Genomic DNA, 15,751 nt, shown 5'->3' with positions numbered 1-15,751 from the left:
ATCAACAACCACAACAGCCCCGTGGCTTGTGTGTGTGTCCTAAATCTGCTGTTAATTTTGTCGAATGATGACCCCAGACCACCTTTCCACAGGTTATTTCCGCATTCTGAAAATAGACGGGACGAAAAGCCACAGGACACACGCACACAGACACTTACGGACCACTTCGCTTATAAAGTGTGTATATATTTTGGTTTGTGGCAAAAATGGTTTGGCCCGGGGGGAAAGGAAGCCACAGAGAGAGAGAATTGATTTAGTGATTAGTAGTGTTTCGATTTTTTTTCTAATACTGAACTGCTCTTCCATATGGCTGTGTGTATGTATATGTGTCTTTTCTGTGAGTTCTTGTTAATTTACTGGACATTTTAGAAGTTATGCTTTCTCATTAAAGGACCAGTCAGCGAAATTTAGCGGCATCTAGCGGTGAGGTTGCGAATTGCACGGCTCCCTCCTTCTATCCAAGCTTACTTTGGGAAGACGTTGTTACCTCTAACCATGCAGACAAAATGTCATATCATGATATAAAATGCACATTTTCCATAATAATCTGAAATTTATGCAACATGCAAAACATGTTTTTTTTTTTGTTCTTGTTGTAGATTCAATTAAAAACAGTGGGAGTGTTTCTGTAAATAGTTCTGATGTTCAAGTTTGTGCTGTTAGTATGACAGAAATGACACTTCATCTTTGTTAACTGTAATTGTAATAGTTGTAAATAAACATCATGTTTGGTTGTCATTTTTAATATGCAGTGGTAGCGGATCTGGCAGCATGTTTAAGATCATGTGGTTATCTGCCAAATGCAGCTCATTCTGTTGATGGCTGGCATGCCTTTAGTTTCAAATTTGCTGTTGGTAAAATATAATTATCACACTGTGTGTGTTTGTGAACGAAACAGTTTCTTTGAGATATGTCAGTCATTAAAACTGCATCCTTACAGGATTTTGCAGGCCATGTACATTTTTTGCGATTTATGTTTTAGCATACGTACACTCTGCATTAATCTTTCATTGCATACTTGACATCATCTGCTAGAAGTGAACGATGCAGCGTTTTCTAGCAAATGGCCCAGTTGCTGAGTCACTGCGCAGGTGCTGTTAAAGGAACAGTTCACCCAAAAATAAAAAATTCGGTCATCATTTACTCACCCTCGAGTTGTTCTGATGAACACAGAGAAAGATATTTGGAAGAATGCTTGTAACCAAACAGTTCTTGGCCATCATTGACTGCCATAGTAGGAAAGATTACAATGGTAGTCAACTGTTTGCTTTCCTACATTCTTCAGAATATATTCTTTTGTGTTTAACAGAACAAAGAAATGTATAAAGCAATTTTTCCTACTATGGTAGTCAATGATGGCCAAGAACTGTATGGTTACAAGCATTCTTCCAAATATCTTTTGCTGTGTTTCATCAGAACAAAGAGATTTGAAACACCCCGAGGGTGTGTAAATGAAGACAGAATTTTCATTTTTGTGTATACAATATAAGTTCTTAAGTTATTGTAGTGACAACAATCTTTTTTAATCCTATGGATCAGAAAGATGATAGAGAATAGTTTGTGTATCTATATATTGATACGATATGATGCATTTGTTTGCAACTGTCCACATGAGTGAAATGTGACATACAGGATGTGTTGATAAACAGCCCATCAGTATTGTTGTGTTAGACAGATTTGGATGTTTTTGTGAGAGATGGATAGTGAGATAGACTGTGAGACAGAACGTGCCAGAAGATGAAGCGTGCAGGAGTGCGTGATATTGCTGTGAATTATTCAAGTGACTGAAAAAATTCCCCACTGAAAACAAACACCGTAAAAAACATACAGTAGCTAAATCTGGCAGTAAAGTAACCCAATGAATGATTCAGAGACTTTCAGGCTCATATTTTTAGAGGCTTGTCAAGCTGTCAGAAAACCGTAAAGGACGGAAAACAAATTGTGGAATGAATAGAAGAGAGAAACTGAAAAGAGAGAGGCAATGAAAGAGGCTGGATATCCTCTGGCTCTCTGGCATGTGCCATGGCAGATGAACACAGCTGAAGCTCATTTGAAGAGCCTGGCCAAGATAGAGAGAGAGAGAGAGAGAGAGAGAGAGAGAGAGAGAGAGACACAAGCAGAGTGGAAAAGAGACGGCGAGAGAGAACCCAAGCAGAGAGAGCAAACTGTGGTGGAGCAGAGCGGCATTACCTCACATCTCCGTTCTCTCCGACATCTCCGACTCCCTGCGTGGATCCTGGACCTCTCGCCCCGTCTGACCCGCACCACTCAACCCAGGCGCTCTGCACGCCCCGGGCCAATGGCCAACACTATGATTAAATCCAGTTGGTTTTATGTCAAGTTTAAATATAATGAGAAGGTGAGTTGATACAAAATGTATTGCCTTAGATTTTATTTTGTTCTGTGGTCTTGTGTTGAACTGTGGGTCTGTCCGAGACGCGTCTGGTCCTGTAATCTTAAACCTGCCATTGATCTGTTGATAGCACTGATGGTTGTGTCTTAATAGTGTGTGTGTGTGTGTGTGATGTGTCTGAAATCCCCCTCATGCATTTGTAATAGCCGTGCGGGCTTTTTGATGCATTGAATATTTAATCAGAGCTTGACTGATAGGGTTTACATTTTCACTCCCGTGCGTGTTAGTGCACAGTAACGCTAAAGAGTCTTTAACATCATTATTGTTGTTATGGAGAGAAATCTGCCGAGACTCGCCAGATGGTGATTTTAATGCAGATTTGATTTGTGTCTGTGTGCGTACGCGTTGATGCGTGAATGATTCAGGTCATGTCCCCGTCCTCTACTGTCCACTGCGTTAAAGTTTAATGGAGGCTGATATTCTATTCTTCAGAGACGGGGTGAGAGAGAGACAATGATAGATGGTATTACCTTGTAAGAAAATGAGACTTTAGACTGGTTGGAACAAACTGGTCAATGTAAAGAATCTGTGCATGCATGCTGGACATCCGTTTGAAGCCTATAAAACCTCTTAGGATACAAGAGGTCAGTTGTCTATATGAACTGCACGGTGAAATATGAACTGCCCCTGAACTGATCCCGTTACCCACAGATCTGATGTATTACACTGGGACTGAAGGTCAAGCAGGGATGACAGTACCTAATGGTTATGAAGCTCAGATGTCTACACAAAGGTTGCAAGGTTAATTCTTGTTAAGGGGCGACCTAGGAAGTAAAGAAGTAGAACAGGAAATCCCACTTTCTGAGTTTTCTAAATATTAGTGATGAGCCAGACGGATTCATTAAAGTATTAATGGGATAGTTCATCCAAACATGATTTTTTTCATTTATTCACCTCATGTCATTGCAAACATGTATGACTTTCGTTCTTATGCAGAACACAAAAGAAGATATTTTAAAGAATGTTGGTGACCAAACCACATTGGCGCCCGTTGATTTCCATTGTATGGACACAAAACCCCCGAGACATTTCTCAAAATATCCTTTTTTTAAGGTAGAGCCATAAACATGTTTTAAACAATATGATGGTAAATATAATGATGACAGATCTTTTATTTTGGGGAGAACTGTCCCTTTAAGGTTGTCAACAGAGATCACTTAGATCTTCAGACCAGTTTGCTAAACTAAATGTCCCAAAATGTCGTCCGCAATCTATGGGAGACAGGTCTTTTACAGTCTATGCTCCAAAACGCTAACGATTAGAGCTTCCCCTACATTAACTTCTTTTAAAGTATCAGTTAAAACATATCCTTTCTCTCAGGCTTACTCATAACTTGGTTTTATTCTCGTATGTATATTTTTGTTAGGGGTAGTAGTTTGTGCGGTTGCAGGTTTTTATGAATTCCTGTTTTTATTTTATTTTTTCAAGCTATCAGATAATAATACTTGGTGTGATCTGTTTTATTATGCGTGTCTTTTGCTACTGCTTGTGAAGCACTTTGGTCAACACTTGTGTTGTTTTAAGGTGCTATATATAAATGAACCTTGACCTTGAACAGGTTTGTGAATGCATAATACTTTTTTGTTGTTTCGAATATCTTTGTGGGAATATTGAGTCATTTTTTATTTACTTTGACAACAGTAAATTCATTAAACTGAAAATCACATTTTGTTGGCTCTCTACTCTGTTTTATGAGCATTAGACATTAAAAACACATATTTTACCAAAGGAAATTATATAGAGTGATGTAAACTACATAAGACTGTAAATTATACTGTTTACCACATGGCTGCTTACTGAAAAAAAATATTATACATTTTACATTTGGCAGACGCTTTTATCCAACATTGCATTATACTATACATTTGTATCAGAGTATGTGCAATCCCTGGGATTGAACCCATGACCATGGCGTTGGCGTTGCTCTAACCACTGAGCTACAGTAAAGCTAATATAGATAAATTATTCACTCGAGTTAAAATTACGAATGAAGAGACCAAAGAGTGATACGAGAGGCTTACAACAAGCACAGCTATATGGAAAAAAATCAGTTTAGTTTGTCAATAATATAGTTTAGCGGACATTTTATAACAGTAATTGACGCCTGCAATCGACATTTTGAATAGTTTTGAGACAATTTTTGTTTAACGGTTTATGCCTTGAGGCATGTTTTGTGCTGTGTTGTCTAAAAGTGATGTGGTTACTTTTATGAAATCGTTTAAAAATACACAATTAGTTTCAAGTTGTAATTGTCACATACGCAGCCATACACAGTACAACATGTTGTGAAAATCCTTTGTACAACTGTCTTCCCACAGTTTGAAATTGGAAATTAAGATTAAAAGAATAATAATATTATTTACATACAATTGTATAGTTTTATAGCTTTTATAGTTTAATTCATTCTCTATAATAAATTGCAGCCTATAATATGTCACATGGTTGCCTGTAATTCAAGCAAACATGTAGGATTATTGGGGGTTTGATGTACCACACACAGTGCCTCTCCTGTCCATTTTGCTTGACAGTAACCATATGCTACATTTCTCTGTTTTTATTTATGTCTTGTTCTGTCTCTCCTCATGTCTTTTCCTTTGTGCTATTGTGACACTGAACTGAAATAATCTAACTCTGCACCTAGTGGCGAGGGTTTCATACTCAGGACAGGAGAGCGGATGAAGGAAGGGAACCATGACAACCGGGCTGACTGCTCAGCTCCCCGGTGTGTGACAGAAGAGATGGAGAAGCGCTTTTTTGATTTAGCCTGTGAAACAAGCGTGAGAGGGTGAAGAGTAAAGTATTCACTTCACAGATGATTAACAGAGCGATGGATGTGAACAGAGAGGGATGAAGTGAATGATGTGAGCTGTTGCACAGTAGTGGATGAGTACTTTAACGTGGAGTGAGTCAAATATTTGAGAGTTAACAGATACTGTAGGGCTTTTATGTTCTTTGGCAGAAATATTTCTCTTCTTGTGTAAGATTTCCCAAAACAGTCATTACAGAGATGTTGCCAAGCATCAAAAATGACTAAAAACGACATGTTATTTGTCTTGTATGTAACTGATATGATAGTTTATGGAACCGCAACTCTTGTTCTTATCCCGAGCTCTCAAAACTCATTCACACCACATATTCAAAAGTATATGTCCTGATGCATTGCTTTTAAATAAATGCGGATTCAAATTATATTTCTGCTATTGGATTTTTTTCAGCGATTATCGATTCACTGTAAATTTCAGTCACTCGTAGCTGTATGGCTTTAAAAGATGGAATATAGTGCACAGATAAGTCATATGGGCTCATGTAGGGCTGTTATTTTGAAGCTCGACAGTGAGAAATTATGGAAGAATTTTCATTTTTGGGGTAAATGAATTAACCCTTCGTTGTGATGTAACAGTGTGAAGATTTCTGAAGCTCAGCTGCAATAACTAATTTGGGTTGACTTTGTGTTGTGAATATTTACATTCTATCTAACATTTGTCTTCAGAACAGCAAGACAAATCTTCTTTGTTCATTGTCGTTTTATATATTTTAAATATTTTTATTATTTTATAGATTTTTAACTAAATATTATATATATTATTATAACTTTACCTTTGTAAATCGGGTTAAGGTAGGAGACAGTCTTCGTTCCCAACAGCTCAAATTTTAATAATATATATTTATTATAATTATATTTTATGTTATTTTTTATATTTGACTTTTTTATGTTATATATATATTTTACATAAAACAACCTACCCTCTTTTTAAGTAAGTTTAAAAACAAGCAGGGAAAAGAAGATATTGCGAGTTTTGGTGTTTTGGTTTAATTGCGTCAGAATGCTTTTGTTGTTTTAGTTGTGGGCTGGAAAACAGTGAATTGTAAACAGCGCTCACAGAGACGCATGCAGGGATAATTTTAGTGATTACGGTATGCTTTTATTCTACCCCTAGCTCTATAACCAGCTCATTTCTCTGCTGTTGATTGAAGCCACGTTGGGTTGGTTTCATCGAGATGGGTGGTCTGCTTCTAATGGAGATACTTTCTGTCTGGGTGGTAGTTCGGATTTGTACCGTAGGCCACACTCTTTATTTCCAACGGCGTCAAAGCGGCTATTTGCAGGAATGAGTTAAAAGAGATAAATTGGTAAATAAAATGAGTCTGTTTTCTGTAGACACTGACACATGTGCTGATGCTACAGATGGACTTTGGAGAGCCCATGTTTATTTATTTTAGACATGGAGGTAAAATGGCTCATAGACATTATAGCCTTTCTTTTGAGTGATGCTAAATACAGGCTTTATGGTCTAAACAGTGTCTTTGTGATTGTGACTAATTCCGCAGTTCAGTTCTGACAAATCCACAAAACTCCAAATGTTTCTAAGCTTTCAAATAGTGTTCTCTCTGCAAACATCTGTCAAACGGCTTAAAGGCAGTAAGATTATATAAGAAGGCCTGATCGGTCGCACTATTTCTTGCTGTCGTATACAGGTTGCAAGTAAGTTTTGCCTCATTGCTTTGTGCATACATGTGTGACTTTGTAATAGAAACGTGACGTTTCTAGCCTTAACCATACTGAAAGAAATAGAATTGTTTCTCATTTTGAGAATCACATGATATAAGATTTGCATTAAGGCCAACAAATACAATTTTTTGTAGCCTTCTGGAAGTGTCTGAATAAATTGAGGTTTTATTGTCTCTGACGCATGCTTGTGTTTTTGGGGGGTGATGAGGACATAGATTGTAAAGCTCTTTTGACACAGATGTTTAAGATGTATTATTTATCTAGGAAAAGTGAAAACAACAAGTTAGTTGTCATCATTAAACACATTAAAAATGTCCTACGAATAAATAAAATATAAATGGATATATTTTTATTATGGCTGTACTTAATTGATGAGATTTAAAACATTTAATGACATTATCACATTTATTTATTAAAGTAAACATTACAGCTGTTTTATTCTGTTCTGTTCAATTTCCAAAGACTTGTTTTATGAAATTTAGCATAAACTATAATAAGCAAAACAATCTATATTTAAATAATTTAAAGTGATAGTTCACCCATAAATGAAAATTCTGTCATCATTTACTCCCCCTCTTGTCATTCCAAAACGTGTATGAGTTTCTTTGTTCTGCAGAACACAAAAGAAGACATTTTGAAGAAAGTTGGTAACTCAACAACAGCGCCGGCACCCATTCACTTCTGTTGTATGGACACAAAACCAATGCAAGTCAATGGGTACCGTTTAATAACATTCTTCATAATATCTTCTTTTGTGTTCTGCAGAAGAAAGTCATACAGGTTTGAAATGACAAGAGGGCGAGTAAACAATGACCGAATTTTCATTTTTTGGTGAATTATCACTTTAAGTGTATTTTTGATTACCCCAAAAGTATATCTGGTGAGGCGTTGCTATGGGCAAAATATCGTATTTGTTTTTTATGTCAAGTCTCAAAAAAGTAACATTTGAGGTTGTGTTAACTTGCGTTAGGTTTTGATAATCTGTTGACAGCACAGATTTGAGTCGGAGTTGACATTCTGCAAGTTTTTAGGAAAGTTAGTGCGAGATGAAGGGAGAGTTTGTATCAAAGAGAAGCAGCCATCTGTGTGAGCGAGCAGCAAACAGCTGCTCGAGAGGATGCAAGATGTCTGTACCGAGACTGACAAGATGGGCGATGACAGGAAACAGATTTCCACAGTTTTTTCTTACTCTCTGAGCGAGGCGAGCGGGCAGCGCGTGTGCTGTGATGCCTCCGCAGCCTCCAGATGCTGCTGTCCTCCTCTCTCTGTGTGTGTGTGTCATACACGACACGCTTTCACTCACCCTTCCACAGCAACACCCTCATTTACGTTGTTTATCATCAGTTTCCATGTTTATGTATTCAGAATGAGTTTCTGTTGAACTTTACTCCCTGCAGATGTTCTTATTGTGATGCACTCGCTGCAATGAACCTGTTTACCAAGGGCAGGGAATATACATCTGCTTATCGTTCAGATTCATGACTGGCTGTTCATGACTCAGATTTTATTTCAATGTCAGTGAGTCGGTTCATTAAAAATCATTTCGGTGATTTGGTTAGTTTGAGTCATCAAGTCCCCACATAGAACTTCACAAGTTCTATTTTCGTAGAAAAATCGAATCATTTTAACTCGATCTCTAGCTGTGTTTCAAAACCTAGTGAGCTGCCTACCTAGGGATCCAAAACGCAGTGTAGGGAGGAAGCTCACTTTTTTAAACACCGCTTGTATTTAAAGCCCTCCCAGCACAGGTAGCACCCTCGGGAGGGCTGTCATTTTTTTCCTTCCCTCTCTCCTTTCTCCTTTTCTCTCATCTCTTCTCCCTCTCTCAACGTGATGAGCGAAAGATGCCTGGCAGCTGCTGAGGCTGAAAGGTCAGTCTGTCGTCGCGGCAACACGATAGCGAATTGGAGAAGCTGTCATCTCTCTGGCATTTTGATTGACAGGCTGCCTGGGTGAATTACATTCTGTGGAGAAAAAGCTTGACAAGGCAGAGCTGTCACTTTAGTGGGTCCATAGAGCCTGTGGCGTGTGTGTGGAGGGGGTGGATAAATGAGAAAATAGAAAGCTGTGTAAGAGGAAAATGACATGGGATGGACAGAAGGACAGGGAATTAAGCGTGGCTGATAACCTGTGAATGTCAGATGTTTAACCAATGTAACACTTTTTGATGACATGATGAGAGATGACATGAGGAAGAGAAAACAAAATTGAGAGATGTTGCGAGCAGGACTCAAACCTATGTCATTCATATTAGCACCACAACAGTTGATTTGGACAGTATCAATATTTACATGGAGACTGTCTTTATTACCTGTAGCTTTATTGCATCACGGCTGTCATAGCGCTCAGTGTAAATGTTAATCCTTCAAGTATTATATACATTCCCACAGGTATAGACTACACTGACATCTCGATTGACCCTCTCATACAAACGTTCACCTAACAGTCGACAGCAGGTCTCCTCTTGGAAAAAAACTAAAGGGTGTCAGTCTTTGCAGTCTGCATGTTTTATTAATTATGGGAGCTGAAAGACGCGTCTCCCTGTGATCATTAATGCATGCACCAGATAACGTATTTACATGTTTTCATGAATTATTCATGGCTAGAGAGGAAGAGTAGAAAGAGTCTGGTGTTTTGAGGAGGACCCTCTGCCCAAAGGCTCTTGTTCAGTTCGGTTCTGAGCTTGTGTGTGTGCGCACATGTGCGTTTGTGTGTGTGTGAGACTACCTGTTGAAAGAAAAAATAATAAGGATAAACTGTATGTGCACAATTACTCACAATGAACCTGCTTTTACACCTAATCCCATTTAAAGGTCCAGTGTATGAAATTTAGCAGCATCTAGCGGTGAGGTTGCGAATTGCAACCAGCGGCTCACTTCACCTCTCCCTTTCAAAGCACTACAGTGGCTGACACAGGACTAAAATGTCGTCACATTTTCGCTTCTTTGCTGAAGGAAATAACGTATTTACGAAACGTTTGTCCGTTATGTCCGTTACTCATGTAGGTGGACATGCGGTGTATGTAAATAGAAATAGCTCATTTTAAGGTAATAAAAACATAACGCTTCATTATGTAAGGTCTTTATACACCTCTGAAGATGTAGTTATGTATATTGTACTGCATTTCTGTCAATAGAACCTCCAAAAAATTACACATTGGACCTTTAAGCACCCGTCTCCATTCCTCTCTCTCTCTCTCTCTCTGTATCTCTCTCGTCCTCTAATTGGAGGTATTGAGGCTGCTTTGTAACTAATTTAACAGATTGATTACTGGTCTATACTGTAAGTGAGCTTGATCTGCAATCTCATTAGATTTTTTCATGATCAATAGAGCTGCATCAGTTTGACCAGTTTGCTGGTAAATTAACTCTTATGGGATTTCGTTAACTATCAGAAAAAAAATCGCAATGCGGAATGACGTTAAACATTTAATCTGTAAAATCGTAACTTTATAAATAGCAGCAAATGTCTCGTCTGCGTTCTGACTTCATCTTCTCTTTATTTATTTGGTGGTATCACTCAGTGTAATAGTCTTCAGGGCTGTTTTAATGCATTGTGAGTTGCTGTAATGGGGTTCTCACTGCACTTCTCCCCTGAGCACCAGCATACACCCGCTCCACCCAATTAGTAATTAGGATGAATTGGGTAACAATTTAATTAATCACTCGGTTTTAAACACAAGTGCTGTTCGGCTCATAGAAACTCGTGCTGTTTTAATCTGCATCACAATTCACATGATACAAGTGCAAGTGAAATAAAAAATGACAATACTTATTTTTTTCATGAAATATTGCAGCTTTTATAGTAAATAGCTTATCAATGTGGGTCATTTTCTTTTTAAAATTAGTGTACCCTCATACACTCTTCAGTTAAAATCTGAAAATGCACCTCCGCCCTGAAATGACTATCCGTCTCAAATGACATCAATAAAATTTTCACTCGTGCTGGGTCCCAATTCGCCTACTTATACTATGCCTTTAAAGTATGTACTGTTTTTGTTATGGAAAAGTATATACATTTTAGTGCGTAGCAAAACTGTATGGACGCACTGGGACATACTAACACGAAGCGGAATGGCCGTTGTTGCCTAGACCAGGGGTCTTCAACGTTTTTTGGGGCAAGGACCCCTTAGATGAGAGATGCATGGAGCAGGGACCCCCTTATACCAAATGTGTAAACGGAGCTATTTAAATAGAAACAACCCTTATTGTCACAGCAATATTATGTTAAGACATTACATTAGCACTATTATGTTATTGTTGCACATAGGCTAAATACTTTTCTGTGTATTATTTTTGTTTTTAATATAGATTGCTTGATTATTTTAAGGGATTTGCAGCATCAAACATTTTCATTTTACTGTGAGATGGACAATTTAACATTTATTTGAACCTTAGTATTTATTAAGGCTTCAATGAGATGACGGACCTTGGTTAATGGCACAAATACTATTCTAGTGGAGGTAGAGGTTGTCTCTGGATGCGAAAGAAATCATTGCAGATTTTATGCATTCTGTTGTAAAAGCAGGCCGTTTTATTAAGTGTCATTCTTTTTTTCCTTCCGCTTCTCTGTGTGTTGCAGAACACACCGCTATTTTATAATTCTGAGCTCCATTGTCTTTCTCGTGGATCAGCATTGTCGCGGCTGTTACACGAAAATTAACACAAGTTTTTTTCTACAGAGCATCATATCGGACTAAGGAGAGCAACATGATGCAACGAGTCCCCGTTATTTTCGGGGCAACTTGTTTGACGTGCACCATCAGTACTACACGGTGCGCGTTTCATTGATTTTAAACACGTACGATAGTTCTGTCAGAGTTTACAATGCAGAAGCTGTGTGGTGTCAGTTGGCTGTCAAATTAGCTCTTTACAGTTTTAACAAATTTGAACAGAAGTTCAGAAACATATGAGAATGCACTTTATTTGCACGCAACTCCTTTCATGCGTACTTTTATCGGAAGGGAGACATATTTTGTATTTATGGTTTACTGTATGCTTACATTTATTAATTTAGCAAAGCATCTTTTATTTTATTTGATTAATGCAGTGTAGCGTCACTAAACTCCGCCCTCTCGCGGTGAGTTGTGGGTAATATCAGCCGTTAAGTGTCCATGGATTCACACTTTGAATTTTCACCGGAAACAGTAGACCATCCAGGTACTTTGAGAATACTCATTTCATCATATTATGATTAGGGACATACTAATTCTATTTTCGAATACTATTTAGGACGGATCGTATGCGAATTGGGATGCAGCATCGCAAATGTGTCAGAATAGGGAAGTAAAAACGATCGCAATTTCCGGTTCACGGGGACTTTAAAGTATGCGAGATTAGGATTAGCGCATATCAAATTATTCGTTAAAAACAGATGGTTTGTCCCAAATCACGAACACTATATTGACAAAAGTATTGTTACGCCTCCTTTAAATAAACATGTTTATGTATTCCAGTAATTCCAATTAAAGCAAATATTATTGCTATACCGAACAATACCAAAGAAATTATTGATATTTTGATGAATGTTGGTTATCGAACAGCGGCGGCCCATAGGCACAAACATAATAAAAGTGATTGAGTACCGCCGTTGTTCGGTTACCAACATTCTTCAAAATATCGTCTTACATCATCTTAAATAATGTCATACAGGTATGAAATGACATGAGAGTGAGAAAATGATGACAGAAGTTTCATTTTTGTGTGTAGTAAAGCTTTCATCTTATTAAAAGATAGAGACAGACAACCAAATGTCTGCGTGTGAAATATCCTGTGTCCGATGTGTCTGATGTGTGCGTGTGTACACTGCATCCGTTCAGTGTTCATGTTTGTTTTAAAGTGTGACGGTGTGTGCGAGTTCCATGTGTCTCTGTCTCTCCTATAACACGCTCCAGCAGCGCATAGCAAAACAAAGGAAATGCTTTGCGTGATGTTGGGTCTTGATTGGCGCTCTCCGTGTAAGCTGCCCCTCTCCCTCCGGGGAATTATCTGCCAAAGCGCCCACACTGCTCTGGTTTTAATAATAATTATCTAAAATCGCACCAATTAGCCCGCAGCTATACAAGGAGTGGGGGGGTTGAAAGAGAAGAGTGAGCAAAGAAGAATAAAGAAAAGACTTGGCATTGAGCGGGTCTGTGGTCGCTCTATATTCATCTAATGTCACTAATGAATCTCTGAAAGGAGCTTTGTGCTGTTTAAAAAAATCTAGGAGTCATTGATTTGTAATTGCCTTTAAGTCTAAAGCACACAGGTCAAATACTTCAACTCATACAAAAGGGAAAGCTTTCATTGAAAAGTTTCAGCTTTAATTGAAAAGTTTCAGATGCACTGTGTATAGTACATGAAAATATTGTCATCACTTGTTAAAAGCAGGTGTGTGTGTGTTTTGGGTGTATACATTTACAGGTTTTTTAAAGAACAATAACACACCATCAGTGGTATATGGTATCACCACCTGGCATATAGCAACAGTACAAGTTATATAATATGTTATCTGATTTGGAGTAATGCAGTTATTAAGTGTCATTTCCCACCCTCTCTCTCTCTCTCTCTCTCTCTCTCTCTCTCTCTCTCTTTCTCTCTCGCTCTCTCTCCCTCTTATAATATATGTAAGTATATGAAATCAGAAATAGAGTATAGTTTAAAGAAAAATGTACAAAAGCAAAATATACATTTAAGTAGCAGAATAAAGGGATATAATAATATGTTATGTACATATATTGGAAACATCAGGTCAGGGCAGATTCATTGTTTTCTCTTTTATGTCCTCTCTCTCTCTCTCTCTCTCTCTCTCTCTCTTTCTCTCTCGTTCCTTCTCCTTCTCTCTCAAACACACGCACACACACATAAAAAAGGGGCCAAATACAGTATACCTGTAACACAATCATGGCAGACAGATTTTTTTGTTGTTTTTATAATTATATAAAATGATTATATTTAATAAGCTCTGTTATTCCTTTCCCGTCTTTGACGCACCCTGATCTGATCTGTGATCTTGTAGCACCACCTGCAGGTCATCAGAGAGCTAACAGTCTCTACACGAACACCTGATATCTACATGCTCTACCCACCATATATCTCACACTCTGTTAGAAGCAAGTTTGGCTTTAACGAATCATGATTTTTTTTGTCTTTACTATTAAATCACAGAAATGAGAGCAGTGGTGCATTAAGATATCAATTCATAATTTTGCCCATTTTTTCTTACTTTCTAGGGCTTCGTTCATAGGAAAGTTAAATGTCACACCCTCTTAAAGCTCACGTGCGCCCTTCAGTTCCTTCATTTTCTTTCGTTTTAAATCCCTCGTAGCTTCAGGCTTTAAAATAAACCTTGTGTATCCTACATTTGCATTCTGCACACTTCTGCATTATTCATAAAGCAATTGGCTTTCATATTCCCCCGTGCAAGCCCAGGGCAGGGGCTGTGGTGTGTGTACACCTCACATCTGTGTCGTATTTACACCTTTGTGCACACTTTTCTTTTACAGTTTTTATTATAAAATTGTATGTCCCCTTTATCTTACTTTTGAAAGGAGGAATGTTCAGAGATATTGCTATGATATTGCTACCATACTATCGCATTTTCAATATTGTGAGATCTATTGACCCTATTCACTTTTTATTAAAGTGATAGTTCACCCAAAATTTAAATGAGTAAATTATAATTTACTCACCCTCTTGTCATTTCAAACCTGTATGACAGAACACAAAAGAAGGTATTTTGAAGAATGTTCTTAACTGGCCACCTTTTACTTTCATTGGTTTTGTGTCCATGCATACAAAAGAAGTGCATGTGGGCCAGTGCTGGTCGGTTAACAACTTTATTCAAAATATCTTCTTTTGTGTTCTGTAGAAGAAAGAACCACATAAAGGTTTGAAATGACAAGAGAGTGAGTAAAGGATGACAGAATTTTCATTTTTGGGTGAACTATTCCTTTAAAGTCTCTGTGAACCGGAAGTTGCGATCTTTTTTACTTCCGTATTTTGACGCATTTCAGGGTGAACTGGAATTTCTAATGAGAAAAATAGTGGGCGTAGCTTTCGTCTTTCTCTGCGATTTGATTGGATGTATAAATCAAGCTGTTGCATTTTGAAATGGAACTGGCGGCAGACTGACAGTTGAAGGGGAGGAGTTAACGGATGCTCCGCCCAAGCCATCTAACATAGGTCATTTAAGATGAAAGAAAGAAGTGCATTTTTAGATTTTAACTAAAGATTATGAGGACACATGAATTTCATGAAAAAATAGGCATTGTAATTTTTAATTTCACTGGGACTTTAAATGTCCTTTTTTGGATTCTGCACAGTTAAATTATTGCCCAATAAACCTTAAGGACTGGAACTATTGTGAATAAAGATGAATACTTTTAAGCATATTTTTAATTTTTAATTTCTGTAAGTTGTTTAATTGTGAGCACTTTAATTGTGAGAAACAACAATTTCTGTCTGAATTTACGTAATGTGGTGTGCTAATAATTCATTGTCGTGAATAGCAGTAAATTACTGTTTTAGTTTAGCCAACTGCAGCTTATCACAAACACCTCTCAAAATGTTTAAAGACGATATGATAAGAAGATAAATCCTCTGAATTCAAGCGTGTAATATCGTAAACCCATAACTCTTAAGCATACGCACCCACACGCGATATATTCCCTCATGTTTATACAGCGTGGCATGCTGATATCTGTCATTCGCAGGGCAGTCAAACTTATCAGCCTCAGCCAAGGTCCAGAGACATGCATGATGTGTTTGTTTTCATCCCTCATTAGATGTAACAAATCTTAATTAATCCTCACTTATCTGTCAACCGTACATTTATGGTCCATTTAA

General features: G+C 37.7%; 1 protein-coding gene across 7 annotated transcripts in view; it reads left to right on the top strand.

Moving 5' to 3' along the window:
- auts2a (activator of transcription and developmental regulator AUTS2 a) overlaps nt 1-15,751 on the top strand; it is a 285,641-nt gene that overhangs the window by 84,182 nt on the left and 185,708 nt on the right. Inside the window, exon 1 of one of the 7 annotated variants that reach the window (XM_057320677.1) lies at nt 2,094-2,359. The exons of the other annotated variants lie outside the window; for them this stretch is intronic. Within the exon in view, the coding sequence (XP_057176660.1) occupies nt 2,300-2,359 (60 nt within the window). The 5' untranslated portion in view covers nt 2,094-2,299. Of the gene's footprint in view, nt 1-2,093; nt 2,360-15,751 lie in introns of those variants that run through there. 7 annotated transcript variants of the gene reach the window in all.

The sequence above is a fragment of the Triplophysa rosa genome, linkage group LG22 (assembly GCF_024868665.1).
Source record: "Triplophysa rosa linkage group LG22, Trosa_1v2, whole genome shotgun sequence".
Classification (NCBI taxonomy): domain Eukaryota; kingdom Metazoa; phylum Chordata; class Actinopteri; order Cypriniformes; family Nemacheilidae; genus Triplophysa; species Triplophysa rosa.
This window is presented reverse-complemented; position numbering and strand designations above follow the sequence as displayed.